The sequence below is a fragment of the Melospiza georgiana genome, chromosome 2 (assembly GCF_028018845.1).
Source record: "Melospiza georgiana isolate bMelGeo1 chromosome 2, bMelGeo1.pri, whole genome shotgun sequence".
NCBI classification, from domain to species: domain Eukaryota; kingdom Metazoa; phylum Chordata; class Aves; order Passeriformes; family Passerellidae; genus Melospiza; species Melospiza georgiana.
Genome location: NC_080431.1, coordinates 94,958,320 through 94,976,802, shown reverse-complemented (window position 1 = coordinate 94,976,802; position 18,483 = coordinate 94,958,320). Strand labels below are relative to the sequence as shown.

The window sequence follows — 18,483 nt, the reverse complement described above, 5'->3', positions numbered from 1 at the left end:
AAAGGAAATATAAATAAACCAATTTAATCTCAAAGTAGAACTGGTAATGCTCAAAAGTAATGACTTAAATGTCTCTTTTTCACTGTATTAAAACCCACTAGCTGGTTTGGTCTAGAGATCCTTCATTTACGCTTCAGCTCTTGGAAGAAAAAAAAATCTGGGTACACGAACCCATAAACAAATGAAATCCATCCACGCTTGTTTGAGAATGTTTATGGAAAAAGTCAAGTGAGGGGAAAAAAATCTTTATTTATAAAAATCAATTTTTTAAAATGAAATGGTAACAATTTTACCATGCCACATAAAAGGATTTAATGGACAGCCCAGCAAACTTGATTAAATTGCCCTTTCCCACTTCCTCTGGTTCTGCAAACGCTTGCCTCACATATGGGAACTATCAGTCAATTCAGTGGGATGACTAATTTAGAAAACTTGAGTATATACAAAATAACTCTATAAAATCACATCACCATGTTTTCCCTAACTTAACTGATCACAACAAATATCACAGTTTAACAAACCTGATTTCTACAAAGGAATAAGCAATGTCTAGGTTTTGAATCTACAGCTGGAAATCATCAGATTTATCTTAGATAGGTTGGAAAAAGTGTAGGTAATCATCTCAGTTACAGTTCTCAGTTATTTTGTCCATCAACACATTTAAACATTTTCCACACAATGCATTTAACAGATTGTTTTCTATACTGGCAGTTTGTGGCCTTGATAATTTCTTTCTCACTGAACTCTAACAGAGAATAAAAAATGTGATAATATAAAATACAAATCAGCTTTAAAAAAAGACTGTTTTGCATACCTGTGTTTGGGAATTGGGTACCAACTTATACATATTCTGGAGTTGTCCATTTACTTTTTTACCTATTTTGACAGAAAGAAAAAGAAATTCACAGAATTAATTTTTTGTTTTGTCCAAAGCAAAGCAAACCAAGTTTATTCACCTTTGGAAAGTTAGAAGGCTTAATTAAAAGCTTGTATAAAAACACACCACGGAAAAATTGTTTTATCCTGTATCTCCAGATCTATTAATATATCTGCAAGTCCCTCTCTTCACATTTTGACATCAAGGAAATGAAATGTATTCTTCTTGTTTTGTTTATGGTTTTGTTTATCTCAGTGTATCAACAACCCCCCAGACTTAAACTCTGAAGTTTTTCTCTTAAGTTTTCCTCTTAGTTCCTAAGTATTAGAAGTTTCTTATGATGCAGCTGTTGAGTAAGTCAAGAAACAGTCCTGTTCAGCACCTACTCTATTCTAGCTTGCTGCTTGAAACTCTCTCTGCATCTTCCACCTTTACAGTTTTCTGCTGCCCTTCCAACAATGGATGTGCAAACAAGAGTCAAGCTATATGTTACCATATTTTTTACAAATTCCATCCTAAACAGATGTGAAGTAGAAAAAAAATTCAACTCTAAAGAAATGTCAATTGAGATACATTTCTGTTGGAAACAAGTCTTTCAAAGCACTTGATACTTCTAAATAACAGGACTTACTATTGGCCTAAATTCAAGAGAAAAGTGACACAAGTTTCTCACTGACTTCATGAGAAAATCATGGCAAGGCAGTCTGAAATAAGCTACTTTCATCTCTTCTGAAAAAAATCAGTTAAATAAATGTTGAACTTTCGCCATGCCTTTAATGTGTTTTCAAATAATGAATTAAAAGCAGATTCTCCTCCCAGCCCCTCCCAACGTGTTTAGTGTATAACAAAAATTCTGCCTGTGGATTCAACAAATCTAGGAACATGCACAAGAACTTTCATTTTTTGTAATTGATATATTCTTCAGTGGGAAAAAGAACATGTACAGTGAAGGATGTTTGGTTTAGGTTGAGATGCTTCTCCTATATGAGAAGAACTTGACACAAAAGAAGAAATTAGCACAGAAAGAAAGTGTCTGTTTGTGTTGATTGATAAACTTTACAGGGATCTGGTTGTACATTTATTATAAATACACACTTTCTGTTTACTGCCCACATTTTCTATATCTACCACAAAAAGTATGAAAGGCTTGAATTTGAAAGTGCTGACAATTTTCCCATTATAAGATTCTTTAACATTAGACCAGAATATAGACATGCAGGGTAATTAAAAACTCCTGGGATTTAGCTGCTGCAGAAGCATCCACTGAATACACAAGTCTACACTGCAGACAAAAGAAATCTTATGTAAATAGAATATGAACTCTTAGAAGAAATCATCTTTCAACCAAATTCAGTGGGACTCCATAAATTTACAATAATGATTCTCCTGACCTATTAAAAAAGGTAAAATGTCTGTAAGAAAAAGAAGTTAGAAATACATTATAAAGAAAGATAAAATTTGGTGATGTTTTCACCAGTCTTGAACAAGTAATAAACTATGAATATTTGCACTCATCACCCCCTCTTATTCTAAGTGCTGAAATATATTTCATCACTTGCTCTACAGATGACTTTAAGACGTTTGAAATGTAGAAAAACACAGAAAAAAAAACACTTGGTAGGATATCTGTAAGGCTGCAAAGCAGAACTTTTTGTGAGGAATAGATAAAGGCTACCACCAATATTCTCTCTAAGGTGTGCTATATCCATGGCATTATTCTGGACTGCTAAAACAGCTCCAAGGACACTAGGCAGTTGCTTCAAAGTTAGAGCTTTGTACTTTATTATTAAAGCCAACAAAGCTGTTTAATAGGGAGTATGAAGGTTTTACAAGTCACCATGCTGCTCCCCTCCCTTATCCTCAAGTATATTGAGCTCTGTAACTCACCTACAAGTTAAAAGTGAAGTCCAAATTAAATTTCAGCTGGAAATCTCATATGAATAAGGCTCTCTAATGAGAATTCCCATTCTTTATATTTTGAGTGAAGCTAAAAATACTAAGCATAGGAGTTTCCACCATCTTCTGAGCAATATCATGCTTCAAAATACCTTTATGCAAATACTTGAGGAAAATAAACCAAATTGGATAATCTGTTAAGTCTCTTCTTCTTCTCATTACAAGGAAAACTGTACCGATGCCTGTTTCCTCTACTGGTATGATTGATTCTTTCAGCAATACATGCTTTTACAAGGGTTAATTTGACATCACTTTTCCTGCATTATCTTGGGATTTCAGAGGAGAACCTTAAAATATGACTGACAGCCAGCCATAGGTGTTATACACTGCTCCATGAAAACTAAAACAAAAGCATACATGACACTGCATGCTTCAGACATGATCCATATAATACTTTAATTGTAAATTAGCTTCAAATTCATCTTTTGAGTGAAGTCATAAAGGGCCCATTGAGGCAGGACAGGCTCTAGTTTGAAGAGCAGCTTCAATGTAAATGCAGGTGTAAAAGAAGATTCAAATAACGCTAATGATTTCCATCACACATGATGAAAAAGAAATTCAATAGATTAGTTGGGTGATGGTTGATGGATTAGCTCATTACTTGATCATCTCATTATTCATGGCCTAAGGAAAAAGCTTAGAATCCAGTCAGGAGTATAAGTATTCATACTCAACACTTGATGTGTATCTGTACTAAACACCATTAGAATTCTAATAACCTGCAGCAGATCCTCTATTTGCAATGACAAGAGGACACCTTTCAGAAGACTAGGTGGCAGTTTTTCAAAACCAAAATATTTCTAGTTTCAGCAATTCATAAGAGAATTTTTAGGGGCATAATGCATGACATTTAAACAATAAAAACTTTATCAGTAGCTTATTCTAATTCCATAATAGAGGGGAAAATACTGTCAAAATCAGCAGCTATTTGATTAACTATTGTCAAATACTTACCAGAGAGAACTGTCTTATGATTCAAAGTCTTGCTCCAAACACTATCCTCTGCATTGTCTTTAACTCCAAATTCATAAGGTGTGTTTGGCTTCAGATTGTCAATCACTGTCTCTGTAGCTGGGCAGAGCTGAAAAACCCATTTCTTGTCTTTACCTTTTTCTCTGTAGCGAACTGTATAGAACCTGCTCGGGAAAAAAAATAAATAAATCTACACAAAGGATTCACTACAACAATTTTTGTGAGAAAATAATAATGATAATAATAATAAATATATCATAATAGTTATAATAATAATTATAATAACAATTATAATAATGATATAATTATAATGATAATAATGATGATAATAATTATAGTAAATAATAATGTTCTATTGTTCTTGTTCTTCTTTCTGGGTCTTTATGGTCACAAATATCAGAAAAGCCAGATTTATTCCACATATTATAGACCCTGACATTAGGAATATTGTACAAAGAGCAAAAGGACAGTCTCCTTATTCACAAACACCCATTCTATGCAAGGTTTTAACCACAAAGCTCATTGTCCAAGCAGTTGCTGTAATTCTGACATATGCCAGAACCAGTCAATTGAAGCATGAGCCTGCTAAGAAGCCTCTACCGATTTCTCAAAATCATCTATATTCATCCAGTGAAAGGTGTTCCTGTCAAAATTAGTCCAAAAACATTATCCAGGGAAAAACAGTAATGTCTGTTGTTTGCATAATACATTCCTCATTCAGAGATCCCATTATGTATTGCCCCCACTTCAAACAAAAAAAATAAACCAAGACATTACTTCCAGCAGTTTAATAACATGATGAATGCTAACAGATTGTGAAATTAGGAAACATTTCTCCAGAAATTGCCCAATTCTGTCAAGGAGCACCACCCTGAAAAAGCATGACTGCAATGCTAACCAATCAAAATCAAGGTAGTGGAAATGGTGAGAGCTTCAGCACAAGAACTCCCCTGGCTGACATAATCTCATTTTCAATATACTTACTGAATCACTACCAGAATGGAGTGGAGGTTTCTTTTCTTGGAAAAGCAAATCTCAGAAAGATCTGGAAACTTTTTAATCCAAGTATTACTGAAAATTTTTACACATAACATAAATAACTCATATCCATCATTCATACTACCTCACACTTACATCATCTGAAAAGGGACAAATTCAGTCCAATTGAATTTTGCCACACTTAAACAGAAAAACTTAATGCATGCAAATCAAGGTTGTGAGATCTATTACAGGCATTATACAGACAATTATATAGAGACAAAGGAATATCTTCCTTAAAAAACCCCAAACCAACCAAAAAAGATTCTTAATCAACTGAAAAATTTTCAAAAGTCCAGACTAAAATTACTTAGTGGACCGAACCTAATATAGCCAATTCATAAAGCTGCTTCTGCTGAAGTTACAGAACAGCACTTTCAGAGTACAGCTTACATGAAATGTGACTGTTGAGTAGACAGAAATTCCTACTTCACTATTAAAACACAACCTAAGACAAGGCAAGCATCACTCACAGAAAATATTTCCATACATAATGGTCCACTTTGTTTACATACTTTATCTCATAACTGTCAAATTTGTTTTCTTGGCACCAAAAAACATAAATTCTCCTGGTAAACCAGGAGCTACAATTCAGCTCATTCAGGTACTTCACCAGGTTCCAAGATCAATATTTAGTTGGCTCACATAACTTCATTAACTGTACCACTTTGTGTTCAAAACAAGATATAGTCTATCTTAAAACTTGAAAACGAAAGAAAAAAAAACAGTAAGGGAAAAAAAAAAAGACAGACAAGTAGTGAATATCCTTTCTCAGTTCCAGGACTACCAAGTAATAATCTGCCTCCTTACTTCTGTGGGCTGTGATCTAATCAAATGTCAAATAACAGACCTAATTGTCAGTTAAACTGACAAAGAACATTTTAAACAATCCATTACTGGCAACATTAAAAGAAGGAAAAATTCTTCTCCTTTGTCCTCTTAATGTATTTGTATGTAGCCACAGAGACATTAACTAACAGGAAAAGCTTATTTGAACTCCCTGTCACTGTCTTGCAAAGGATGCAACTTAAATAAACAAATTCAACCTTCAACACAAATGCCTCTTACTGGACCCCATACAGTTTTTTGGAGAGGGGTTTGGAATAAGTAAAGACAGACATCAGATGTGAATTCAACTGGGAATAGTCACCTTCTCCCCTTGCCTGAAAGAGGAATTTTCATTGGTTTTCATCTTCATCCTCACATTTTCCTACCTATTTTAATCCAATGGGATAGAAATAAAGTGTTTGCATGTGATGGGAAAAAGAGAGTATACTGCTTCAGTTCAGTTATTGAACAATCTAAAAGAACAGCTGCACCAGAAACAAGGAGAAAAAAAAAACACTAAAAACTTGTTGATAATGAATAGGCTTTTAAGTGACTGTCCCCACTTGCTTCTAGTGGACAAAATGTTGAACTTTTTAATGCTGTCTCCACACCTGGAAATTTCTTCACTCTAATATAAATTAAAATACTAAGAACATATGCACAATAAAAAAAAAAAAAAGGCCCCATCTTTCACTTAAATTCAAGACCATTATAAAATCTGAAAAGAAGATTTTTATAATTGTGCCAAACTATGCCAGTAGAAAGAAAGAGAAACATACAGCACAGAAGAAATGTGCTCTCAACTCCAAGATTTCCAAGCCTATAAAAACTTCACCAAGGGTATAATTATTTCAGTGGAAACTTGCCATAGTGAGTACTAAAAACACTGACTGTGATGACAGAATTTCCTCAACCATTTCAATAAAAAGCAATAAAAATGAAGCTCCATTTAAGAATTTGCAGGTCACAATCATTTGACTATTGAAAATATCTAAATATCTACATGTGCTTTTGGGAAAATGCAATCATTTGTTTATAGAGTGAAAATTCAGAAATGCCAAGTTTTGTCATCAAAGAACAACAACTCGTTGTTAAACCAGACCAAAAAACTGCCAAATAAAATGCAATTTCAGTGTCTGCCTGAGAACTCTGTACTGATTGAATATTGTTGTAATTTTAATTTCTCCCTTTTTCGAACCTTTCTTTCATCAAAAATACAATATCAAACAGTCAACACATGTAATTGAAGACATGAGCAAGCAGCAAGATCCAGTCACCACTCACATCTATCAATCCCCTCGTGGCAGTGACATACAGGCACAAAATGAGTGCAGCTGGCTGAACTGGAAACATTCAGCACAACATCTGCATAGGTCCCCTCCAGAACAACATAAGGCAGGCTGAAATAGAGTGCTGTCATACTAACACAGAAGGGAAAGCTACACTACATGTTTCTCAAATAAAATATTTCCCATTATCTCTGTGAAGCAAGAAAAGGAAAAACTGATTGCTCACCACGGGGTCCTAACAGGTAATACACTGTGGAATGCTCCTAGGAATGCTATTCCCACCTGTGAGTACTGGTTTGATGTTTCAGCAAGGAGATGGCACACCCAGCTATGCTTGGTGATAAATTATTTCAATCTAGATTCCCAGCAGGCATAAAGACCTAACAATATTTAACTTAACAATTCATTTTGATTAATTGATTTGTTATGTGCTTTGGTGGGGGACATTTTACCAGAAAAATGTTTATTGAATACTCTTGTATTTATATTTACAACAAATATTAATCAAATTATTGCAGGGGTTACTCTGTTTCTTTGCCAGCTAGCACTCTATAAAACATTAGAACTCTTTTGTCAAACTTCATAAAAGTTAGTGCCTCCGTCTCTCCACTAACAGGCAATGCTTCACTCATTTGAAGATACCACCAACGAGGCCACCCTAGGAACTGTAGAAAAATTTCACCTCTTTCTTTTTTACTGGACAGCTAAAACTCCAATAATTTAAAACAAAAGGTGGCATGAGCAGGTGAGAGGTTTTGTTGCTCTCAGAAATAATCTCTGTAATAATGAGGGGAAAAAAAGGCAAAATTTGCCACAGCAGAGGAATAAAGAGCCTCCATTCATCAAGAGAGCCTCTCTCCATAAACATTTGTGCAAAATAATGGAATCCTTAGTATCTACATTCCTGAAACTATGTATCTTTGATGATATTTTTACTTTGCTTCCCTCCACATAAGATCTACACAAAGTGTGACGGCAGAAATTAAATAAATGAGGCCAAGTTCATAATTCAAAGGAAGTCACAAGAGCACAAGACTACTCACAGGCCAACCACTGTAATGATTCCTGTGGCTGCAGAGTCAATGTAAAAGACTGTCAGCCTGACACAAAAGGCTGTTTCTCTTCTATGTTCAGCTCACAAAGTTTGTTTTTTCAAGCTCTACAATGCAAGGCAGTGCTCAGTTTAGAGACAGCCTTTTCATTGCACTAGAAACCAAAATAAAATGAGAATTTTAAGAAAAGAGCACAGAGAGTTTTTTTCTTTTGAGATGAAGCAAATCTTATTCATTGTTAAAAGAAGTAGAATCCTAGGATGGATAGGCAAGACATTAAGTTTTCATCTATCAGTGTGAATGATACTGTTTTGCCAAGAATTCCAGCGCCATTTTTCCATTTTTAAACCAAATCTCATTTCAGCCAGGTTCCCAGAACATGCTTCCACAGTCAAATATTCAGACACAAACAATTAGATACTGGAAATCTTATAAGGCAGATGGTTTTGTGAGATTTCAAGACTAGGTCAGTTTGTATAAATACCATGGATTTATTTGGAACCAGGTCCCAACCAAAACTCCAAACAACTTAATCATGACTATTTTAGTCCCACATAACACTAAACAAACAATTAAGCCTTGGAGATATAAGAACATTCCAGTTCTGTGCTTTTGTGTTGCCAGAGACAATAGATTAGAAAGCTCATTTCTTTTTTGCTCATAGAAATGTAATCACAATTTTTTAAAAGAGACTATCAGCATAACAGGTATTTATTTATTTACAGTTAGACTTCATTAGAAGTGCAGCATCCATTTAATGCTAGAAAGCAATAAAAGAAATGGTTTGAACTATGATTTTTCATACACTGAGTGTTGCACAAATTGACCCATGAAGTTGATTATATTGTTTCCTTTTTTACCACTAAGCTTACTTTAAAGTAACAGACACTGACATATATAAAAAATTGAAATAATTACACCAGTGATGGTTACCAGTTAGGTTTGCAAAGCACTTTCTAATTTAGTTTTGACTCTTACATGATCACTAAAATTCACTTCTTCCACTTAAAACTTTCAGTAGAATGACTGAAATGAAGAGTGAGAGTCTGAAAAAGGAGAGACTGAACAAATCATTCCAATTTAAACAAGCTTTTAGCATGTACTCCCATAGCAGCAACTCAAAAGCATCTGAAATCCAAGGAGTGTAGTTGCTGCTGTATGTTTTCCTTTAAGAAAGTCTGCTATGTTTCAAATACATTTTGTATGACACTTGCAAGACAAAGTATGACTTAGTTGGCAGCTGCATAATGATGGAAGTTTGTAAATAAACACAGGAGAAGATAGGTACATTTGTTTCTGAATTTCAGATTTTAAAAACCCTACTTCTATGTACTATGCAACAAAAAGACTAAGTATGGACTCTTCCCTGGTTTTCCCTTACTGTTTTTCTTACATTTTCTTTTTAAAGCATCAGATAAAAACAAAATAAACCACAAAATTTCTGCTACTTGCAAGTACGACATTAGGACATTTAAATTATAGGTAAAGAAATTAAAACAATGCCAATGTGAAAATGTCACAGCATTTAACTTAAAATAGACATACCTTCATGTATTAAATTCCTATTTTTGCATGTATCTATAGTGTGTTTGCTTTTCTACACAATCCACTCAATGGAATATTATATTTTTATATTATCTATAAACGCTGCTTTAATCTAACACAGAAAATAATGGGTTCTCTTCTCTTCCTAAAGAAATGAAAGTTGAAGTCCACCTTTTTTGATCCCCAGCTACAGAGGTGTTCTAATCAAAGCAAATACAAAGAAAGAAAATTCTACAGAGTATTCTCTCTTTTTCAGACTTGGATGGAGAGTAAATGAAGCCCCAGTACTATTATTTTGACAGATCTGTCCACTAATATTTGTTTGAACACAGCTAGGCAGAGAGGGAAAAAACCTCTTACTCTCTTGGAGATAATAAAAAGAGGAACTGAACATGGCAGTGCAGCAGGATATTGTGATTTTGCCATCTTCCCTCATCAACCGTCTTCCACTGGTGTCAGAAAGCAGAGGATGCTGAGAAAGGTTCCACAAACTGTACTTGAGTTTTTTGATTTAGATATTTTTGGTTTATTTTAAATTCCAGTACTAAGGGTCTAATGAGAGATAACAGTCACTTCAAGAATGCTTCAAAATTTCACCTTCCATTTCTGGTCCACAAAAATGGCAGTGAATAATTTTGTTTCAACAGGGGATTAGCATTTGGGGTTATCTTGAGGGAAATATGTAGCACTTACGCTCTTTATCTCTGGGGAGTTAAGCCAAAAGAATGGTTTGTTGAAAAATGTCACAGTAAATTTTTTTCATCAGAGTTTCTTAAAAATCTCATAGATACAGAAGACCACTATGTTCCCTGAAGAAGGAAGCAGTAATGTCACTGAAGCAGTAAAAGATATCAAGGCTGTTAGAGAATATGGAACCTCTTACTCCAAGCTCATTTGCTCACAAAACCAGATCTTCCAAGGAATATCCCACTGAGGTCAAACTTGCACTGGAGAAAACCTTGGCCAGAAGAACTGTATTAATTCCATGTGGTTTCTATCTTCTGACTCAGTAACACATTGAAATAACTTTTATTATGCAACACTTGTACAAAAGCCTAACATCCACATGGAGATAGTAAAATCTGAGGCTGAGAACAGTGACTCCATTTCAGGTCATGGGGAGTTACAAATTTAAACCTTGGTGGGACATTGACTGACAGAACTGAGTTAAGAGGTCCTGAGGACTGCTATGTACTGCCAATGCCAAAGGTTAGAGGTTACCCACTAACAGCAATCTTGGGGATGATTAACAGTCACAGTAAGGAGAATATGCCAGATGAAAAAGCATCAAGCCAGGTAGATTGCCCCTTAAATAGACTGAAATTTCGGTGAATCTGTTACTGGCTTTTTAAGACTTGTACTTTTATCACAAAACTAACTTGCTAAGAATGGGCTGCTTCCCATTTTTTTCTTATTGTACATTATCAACTGTCATTCAAATCAATATAATAAATTAATAGTTTTTCTTCTACACACTGACTAGAAATATATGTGGATCTAATCTTTCTTAGAATTCTAGATATACACACCATGGTCACTTGGACAACTATTCTCATAATTTATACAAATCACAAGCACTTTGGTCCAGTAAGGGTATAATTAATAAGAGCACCACTTAAGTGACTTTTTCTTTTCTTCATTAACTTTCTTGTTATGCTTGATTGCAAAACAGAAATCTGGTTATAGGAATATACCTATCTTTGATAAGATCATTTGTAACTGATATAAATGTTTTTAAACTAGCTACTCCTGACAATATTTCAATAAAATGTGCACTTTAATTCCTGAGAGGAGGAATTCCTCAGAATATATTCTAAACACAGCAAGACACTAGTAGCACACTGCCCTGACTGAAAAACTTTGTTAAAAACTTTGTTCCCACTTTGAGTCAATGAATGCCCAAAAAGAAAATTCAGCTACTGAGGAGAAAACACAGAATTGATGAAGGCATGATGGATACCATTTGCCTTGGATTTCCAGGGGGATTAAGACAGGATATAGGCTTCTCCTGATGTGTTCTTCAGTCCCACTGCACAATGGCTGCTGCAATATTGGTGCTGACACATCACATAAAGATTAATTCCTTGCTGACACATCACAAAGATAAAACCACTACATTCAAACACTTTACAGGCTCATCCAAGATCAGCTCATTTCTTCAGTTTCACACAGTAGGAAAATATTTGCTTCTTCCTTTACAGAAAGAGCAAAATCTGAGCCTTAACCAACTTTTATTTCTATTGAAGAAAAATCTGATCAGATTTCATTCGTGGACATTTATTAACATTCCATAACTGTTTCCTAACAAACGTTAACATTTTTTTCAATAGTGTTTAAAATACTGATTGGTGATGAAGATCCAAAATTTTTTCATGAGAAGTTTCTGATGCTTGAAAAGGATCAGTCCTGTTGTGAGGTATGAAACTTTTGTAAAGGTATGAAAAAAATAATCCTGGCTAAATGGGATGTCTTTTTTAACACAGCCTATGTTTGACATCCAGTTTAATCATGCCAGCCAGAGTTTTCTTATGAACACCAGAGTAAGAAAACTCAAGTCTAAATTAGACAGCCACAAATTTGACAAATATTAAACAGGTAAAAGAAATGTTCTGAATCATAAAAAAAAGAGAATATTTAAACCCAAAAGATACCAGTTGCAAAATAGATGTAGATGCATCCCATGGGTTCACAATGTTTACAAAACACTGTTGAGTAGAAAAGAGCTTCACACAATATAAATGAAAGTAAAAATATTCAAGGAAGAATATAAGGAGAAACACAAGTAGGGAAAACATCTGCATTAGCAATTTAAATAATTTTATTCATCTACAGAGGGCTGACTAAACCATAATAGTGCACTTAATTGAGAAGTTCTTCTGCACTATGACTTGTCTTCAAACTGCTACTTGGCAAGACCTCCTGAGTTTCCCACCTACTGTGCCATCCAGTACATGCCAAAAATATTAACATAGAAGAGATCCTTTTTTACTTGCAACAGAAAATTAATGAAAGCTTCTTTTACACTTTTTCAGTCAACTCTAAAGTAAAATATTTCTTGTAATTTAACAAAGTTTCAATTGGTTGAGATACAAATGAAGGTAGATCCAAGGCCATTAATTTTAGAACAAAGGATCCAGTGTGAAATAGCAAGATTTGTAATTCAGCATGTAGATGTCTCACTAAAGTTGCTGTCAAGTAAAGATTTGCAAAGCACTAGCGTGAGCAAATGAAAAAACTGACTTCACATTCGGAACTATTGTTTACAACATTTAAATTTTTACTGTAAAAATTATATTAATCACAGCAGGGAGCTGTCCTGAATGAACTCATGGCAGCAATAAAGCCCATCCATTTCTGTTGTTACCTGTCACTAGCACAGTTACTTGTTGCTGTCCAGTCATGTTGAGGGTTGACCAGGATGCCCCAGGAGAGGAACACAGAGGTTGGGGTGAGAGTGCCAACCACCAGCTGCAGGGGCTTCTGTGTCTTGTTCCGACCTACACAAGGAACATATAAAGTTAATTTCTCTCTCCTGCGTTATGTAAAGTTTTTGCAGATGGATAATTAAGTAAATTAAGATCTCTTCTAAGCTTGAAGGGAAAGGTACAGCAGTTCCCTAATTTTCATGGTCACTATTTCTAACATATGATTTACAAAAGTGGCAGTGTCCATGGTCACTTTTTCAACCTAACATTCCAGTTAAAACTAGTTTTTGAAAATGGTCATTTAGTGGTTTAAGTACACTTAGTATAAGAATAAGCTACAGGTAGATTAAATTAAAAACTCTGGCTATTGGACTATATCAAGACATGACAGAGTCCAGGACATTAGAAAGTCTCCATGGATGTGATAAAAATAGTAACTTCTTGGCAGGTTTCTCAGTAGCACTGCAAATATATCTACACATAATAAATATTTTCTAGGGCATTCTTAGGAGCAAAATAAAACCTACAAAAGTTCTTTTGCTTTTAACCGCAGGCGGATCTGAATCAGTGTCTTTATCTGCAGGAATTTTCTGCTTTAATTACCGACTATATTGAAATCAGGTTTTGCATGATACTGAACTCCAGCTTTGCTCTGTATAAAGGAGTACAGTTCTTGTGGGAAGAAATAACTTATTTTAAAGAAAGTTTAAAAGCTAACAGATGGAAATGAACAAATTATGTAGAGACTCTATTTTGAACCTGTAGTTTATGGACTAATACAGGCTCAAGCAGAATCTCTGGTGTTTGAAGGATGATTGACTATAGGAAATAAATATATTTACATCACATTACATACTTCAAAAATCTAAAGGATCTGTACCTCCTCAAAACATACAGGTGACCAACATTTCCTGAAAATTTATAAGCCACTGATCTAAAGGTTTTTTCTCACTGTTGTGAACCAGATTTGATTAACTTTCTACTGACACATTTTCAACCCTATTGCCTCTTCACTTAACCAGTCCCAGTGACAGCCTGTTTTGTATTTTCAATCAATACATGTGTGTACATGTAGAAACGTTAACCATGCTGGTTTTATCTTTATGTTGATTATTAATATGTTGCTACAAATCCTATGTTAAAAACAACATATATATATGCTGCATCTGAAGGGTAAATCACTTTCCAAAATCTTTCCAGACATTGTGTTATAGCTGGCAAAGAGCAAGAAAAATGTTTATCCTGATCATTACCAGGAGTTAGGAGAAAAAAAATCATCCAAAGATCATAGAATAATTTGGATTGTAAGGGACTTTTAAGGACCTTCTAGCCCAAGTCCCCTGCCGTGAGCAGGGACATCTTCAATTGGATCAGGTTTCTCAGATGTGATCTGTCCAACCTGACCTTGAGTGCTCCCATGGATAGGTCATGAGTTTATTTTTTGTAACAGTCCCGTTACAAAAAATTCTGCCTGCAGGAAAATACTTCCTGCAAGAATTCTCCACATTAAAGCACAGAATTAAGTCTCCACATTAAAGTAAGGAATTCAGAACTGACAATATCAATGACATGATTAAGGTCATATAGAAAGTCTTTGAAAGATGAGAACAAAGTTCATCATCTTTGAACGATGAGAAAAAAGTTCAGATTTTTTCTCTGTTGTGTATAGATTCAGCTGGAAATATCTCTTTCTGTGACTTCTTGCAATAGTAAACTTAGTAGTACATTGATAGAGAGACAGACACACACTACCATTATCCAATGAGAAACTAAGAAAACATTAACATGTCTATGGATGAAGGAATCCTTACTTGTAGTTTGGAAAGAATTATGTCTTTAAACTTCAGAAATTAGTATTCTAAATTTAAATTCTCATTTGTAAGAACTTTATGCAAAAAAATCTTTAGGTACATCTTCATGTTTTGAGCACCATGTGTGTGGCTGCTGACTAGGAAACACTGTCCTACATTTTACCTGTCCACGTATGGAATTTGTGCATCCCAGTGAGATGCCTACAGGTAGAAACATCTTTTCAGAGAAACTCAGCAGCAGGGCGTGTTTTCTTTCAAATATTTTCAGAAAGAGATCCAGCAATATTAAAATACCTGAACAAGATTTCTTGTTATTTGAAACACGTGCCGGTCTTACTGAAACCAAATACCGCGGCTCTGCATCTGCAAATGAAGGAAAAAGGAATTAGTACAGATGTGCTATTTATTTGAAAAAGAGATTAATCTGAAATTTTTAAGAAAAAGTCAAATAGTAAATTTTTGACACATTGTCCAATCTTCATGATCATCAGGCTGTTTTCTTTAAAATTCATTGAGTCCAAAATTATAAATGATGCAATTAAAACAAGGTTGAGATATTTATTTTAGTTTGGGGAACTCCTCTTCAGATATAAGATTTTCCCTTACACTTAAAGCCAGATGTCAGAGATTTCTGGCTTTCTTAATTATTTAAAATCAAGCTCTACTCCCTCTTAACTGCAACATGAGAGAAGTTGTCTTAGGAGACTCCAGCAAGATATCCACAGGCAGAATTTGTCTCACTCTCTGCTGACCAAAATTATTTTTACTATAGCTTTTAAAAAACAGGATTACTCTACATAGAATTCTTATTCTAGTTTAGATACATTTATCTAAATGTACGGTATAAATAAGAGACTAAATTTCCTGAGTATTTCAGTGTAAGAGGCCCCTTAAATTCTACCAGCTAAACAGAACTGCTAAGAAATCATTCATTTTTCTCTTACACTCTTTCTGTAAAGAGAGAGAAAGGAAAAGCAGTACCAGAAAACCCAAAAGCTTGTGTACTACTGAAAAGGTTCTGCCAGTGTGGGGAAAACCACTCTAACTTAACTTCTCTGATTCTGTGCACCTAAAGCACTGGAAACCCATACTGTGGATGTACCTTAATTGTTTAATTAGTCTTTTTAAATGTGTTTCATCTGCACCAAATACCCAAGATAAGCACTGAAAATAGATGTTCAAAGCAGCATGGAAAAAGAATTCATTAAAAAAAGGAACCCAAAAGTGCAGATACATCTTCACTTACAAAAAATGTTTTTTGTTATTGAGAGGGGTACACAAGCATGGGAGCTGTGTAACCACTTGGATATTTTTTGTATTGAGACTGAAAAACAGAAATAAGCATCACTTTAAAATAATTTGGTTTCCCTGTATTATAAACCCAGTTTTCTGCTCTGCATTTATGCCCACTTGTGAGATGTTATAACTCTCATGAAGTATTCAACAGGATTATTTTAAAACATGACCTTGAAAGTTCAAGAATTACAAAGCCAGTCTTCAAAACCAGAAATGTATGGGTTTACCATTAAAATGTCCAAGAATTTTGAAAGAAAATTGTTTAAATACTTTGAAACAGTTTTTCCCTGCTCCATAAATGGAAAAATTAATTCTGGCTGAAATCTGAAATTACTTGTGTAGCAGTATAGAAAGAGATTAACTGCTATACAAAATATGGCAATACACAAAGACTGTTAATGCCTCACTGGACATCTCATCTACAAAACCTGGCAGTTTTCAGGATTCATTAGTTCTAGCAGATGTTTTTGTTCTGTAACAAAGTGTTCTCTGTGGAAATATTTTGTGTTTTATGCTGTTCATTAAGCTTTATTTTGGTGAATTTAACAAATGTTGCCTTAATAAAGAATACAACACATTCCCATTTTCCAGAGAATTCATAGCTCTTCTGACTGTAATACAACCTACAAAAGGAAGCATTTAGGAAAACAGGCTGAGATTAGATGCTGACAGAGGGCTGTTAGAGAAGAGGCAGGTTTAAAAAGTACCACTTCTTTAGAACCACTGAACTTAGGACAATATTATGATTATTATAACTGAAATCAGAAAATGAATTTGTTAAACAAATCCACTCAATACATGGGATACAACTATAAGTTTCTGTACTGTGTTTAAGCTATATCTTAATTTAGAAATATGATTCCATGATTCCTGAGCACAACCACCCATGCTACTATATAGATGTTAAGATCAGAGCAACTGTAATTTAAGTTAAATTCATTGGTTTGATGCCCAGTACCAAAGCATTGTGCACAGACAGGAGGACACATGCCTTGAAATGCTTTTATTTTGGGCAGATATACATTCTATATCCAAGACAAATGAAATTTAAAAACGCAGAGAGCTTTTTCAATATCGCATAATGAGCCCTGACTCATTAGAACTGGGAGTTCCTTCTTAGTCTTCCACTGCAAATCAACATTTTCAGTAAGTTCAGAAGACTACTGAGTTTCTGCACTGATTCAGCCTTGCTGAGAAATATGACTATCAGTCATCATCACAATGCTGAAATCATCTGATGCCACTATGACTCAATTCATTTTCAGGACGTTCAAACATGGCCTCACCCATGTATTAAATTCTGTCAAGTTACAGGAAATATTTCATGATAATCTGTGCTATTTATGATGCCTATATAGTCATAATCCATTCCATGGATTCTTATAGACAGATCCGTGTCTATAAGAAGCAGGAATCTTGGGGAGAGGTAACACAGCAGAAGAAAATGAAAATTCTGCAGAATACCAGAACTCAAATAAAACCATAATTTGCACTAATTCATGTAATGCTTAAGAGATAAATTGCTGAAATAGGAGGTAGGTAGGAAAATGTGACAGTCAAAAAAATATGGATGTTTCACAGGATGTAATTATGATTCACAGAATAGAACAGCTATTTGCATGAAAATATATTCAAGAAGTGAAGCTTGTTTGAAAAATAAAATTATAGCCTCAAATAAAAGCAAACTACACCACAGAAAACAGACAATTCTGTTTGCAACTGAATATTTCTTATTTTTTCTGAATTGTATTTAGTAAGAAAAGGATAGCTATGTAATTAAGATCAATGTTGAAATGTCTGGACACAGATGCGTGAATCCAGCATCTGCCTCCAAAATCATTTCACCATTAATCAGTATATAACAGAGACATATATGATAAAGATGCAAAACATAGATCTGTCTGTCTCTCATCAGTGAGGATCCAAAATCTCATAAATGAAGGATCCCTAAAAAACAATGCAAGCTTTAACAAGTTAAGTTTGAAATAATTTGCTATGAAAATCTTAGCAGCTCCTTGATGCCTAACCCATTCTTGGAGGGCTGCTACTCTATGATCACTTGCTGAATCTATTACTGTCTAACCCCCTTCATTAAGGCTAGAACAACAAATATCTTGGCTAAGAACTCCTTTCAGATCAGAAATAAAGTCCAAAGAGTGACCACCTTCAATCCTTTAACCACAAAATACTCTAGGAAAACACCCACATGTACCAGAGAAGTGCTCCTCCATAAATCCATGCCTCATTATTAGTGGTGTAATCCCCCAAACATAGGCTATTATACTAATAAATTAAATTATTAAAAGAATAAAACTTCTATTACCCACCTTAACAGTTTATGAAGACAACCAGAATGTAACAAAAATACATGCCACTGACATATCAGATTAACAA

At 34.5% G+C, this 18,483-nt stretch overlaps 1 protein-coding gene across 1 annotated transcript in view; it reads right to left on the bottom strand.

Annotated features, from left to right (window-relative positions):
* ABI3BP (ABI family member 3 binding protein) overlaps window positions 1-18,483 on the bottom strand; it is a 138,300-nt gene that overhangs the window by 93,818 nt on the left and 25,999 nt on the right. The window contains exons 3-6 of the mRNA XM_058044929.1: window positions 15,088-15,156; window positions 12,922-13,054; window positions 3,788-3,972; window positions 815-876 (exon numbers count right to left, since the gene is read on the bottom strand). Of these exons, the coding sequence (XP_057900912.1) occupies window positions 815-876; window positions 3,788-3,972; window positions 12,922-13,054; window positions 15,088-15,156 (449 nt within the window). The remainder of the gene's footprint in view (window positions 1-814; window positions 877-3,787; window positions 3,973-12,921; window positions 13,055-15,087; window positions 15,157-18,483) is intronic.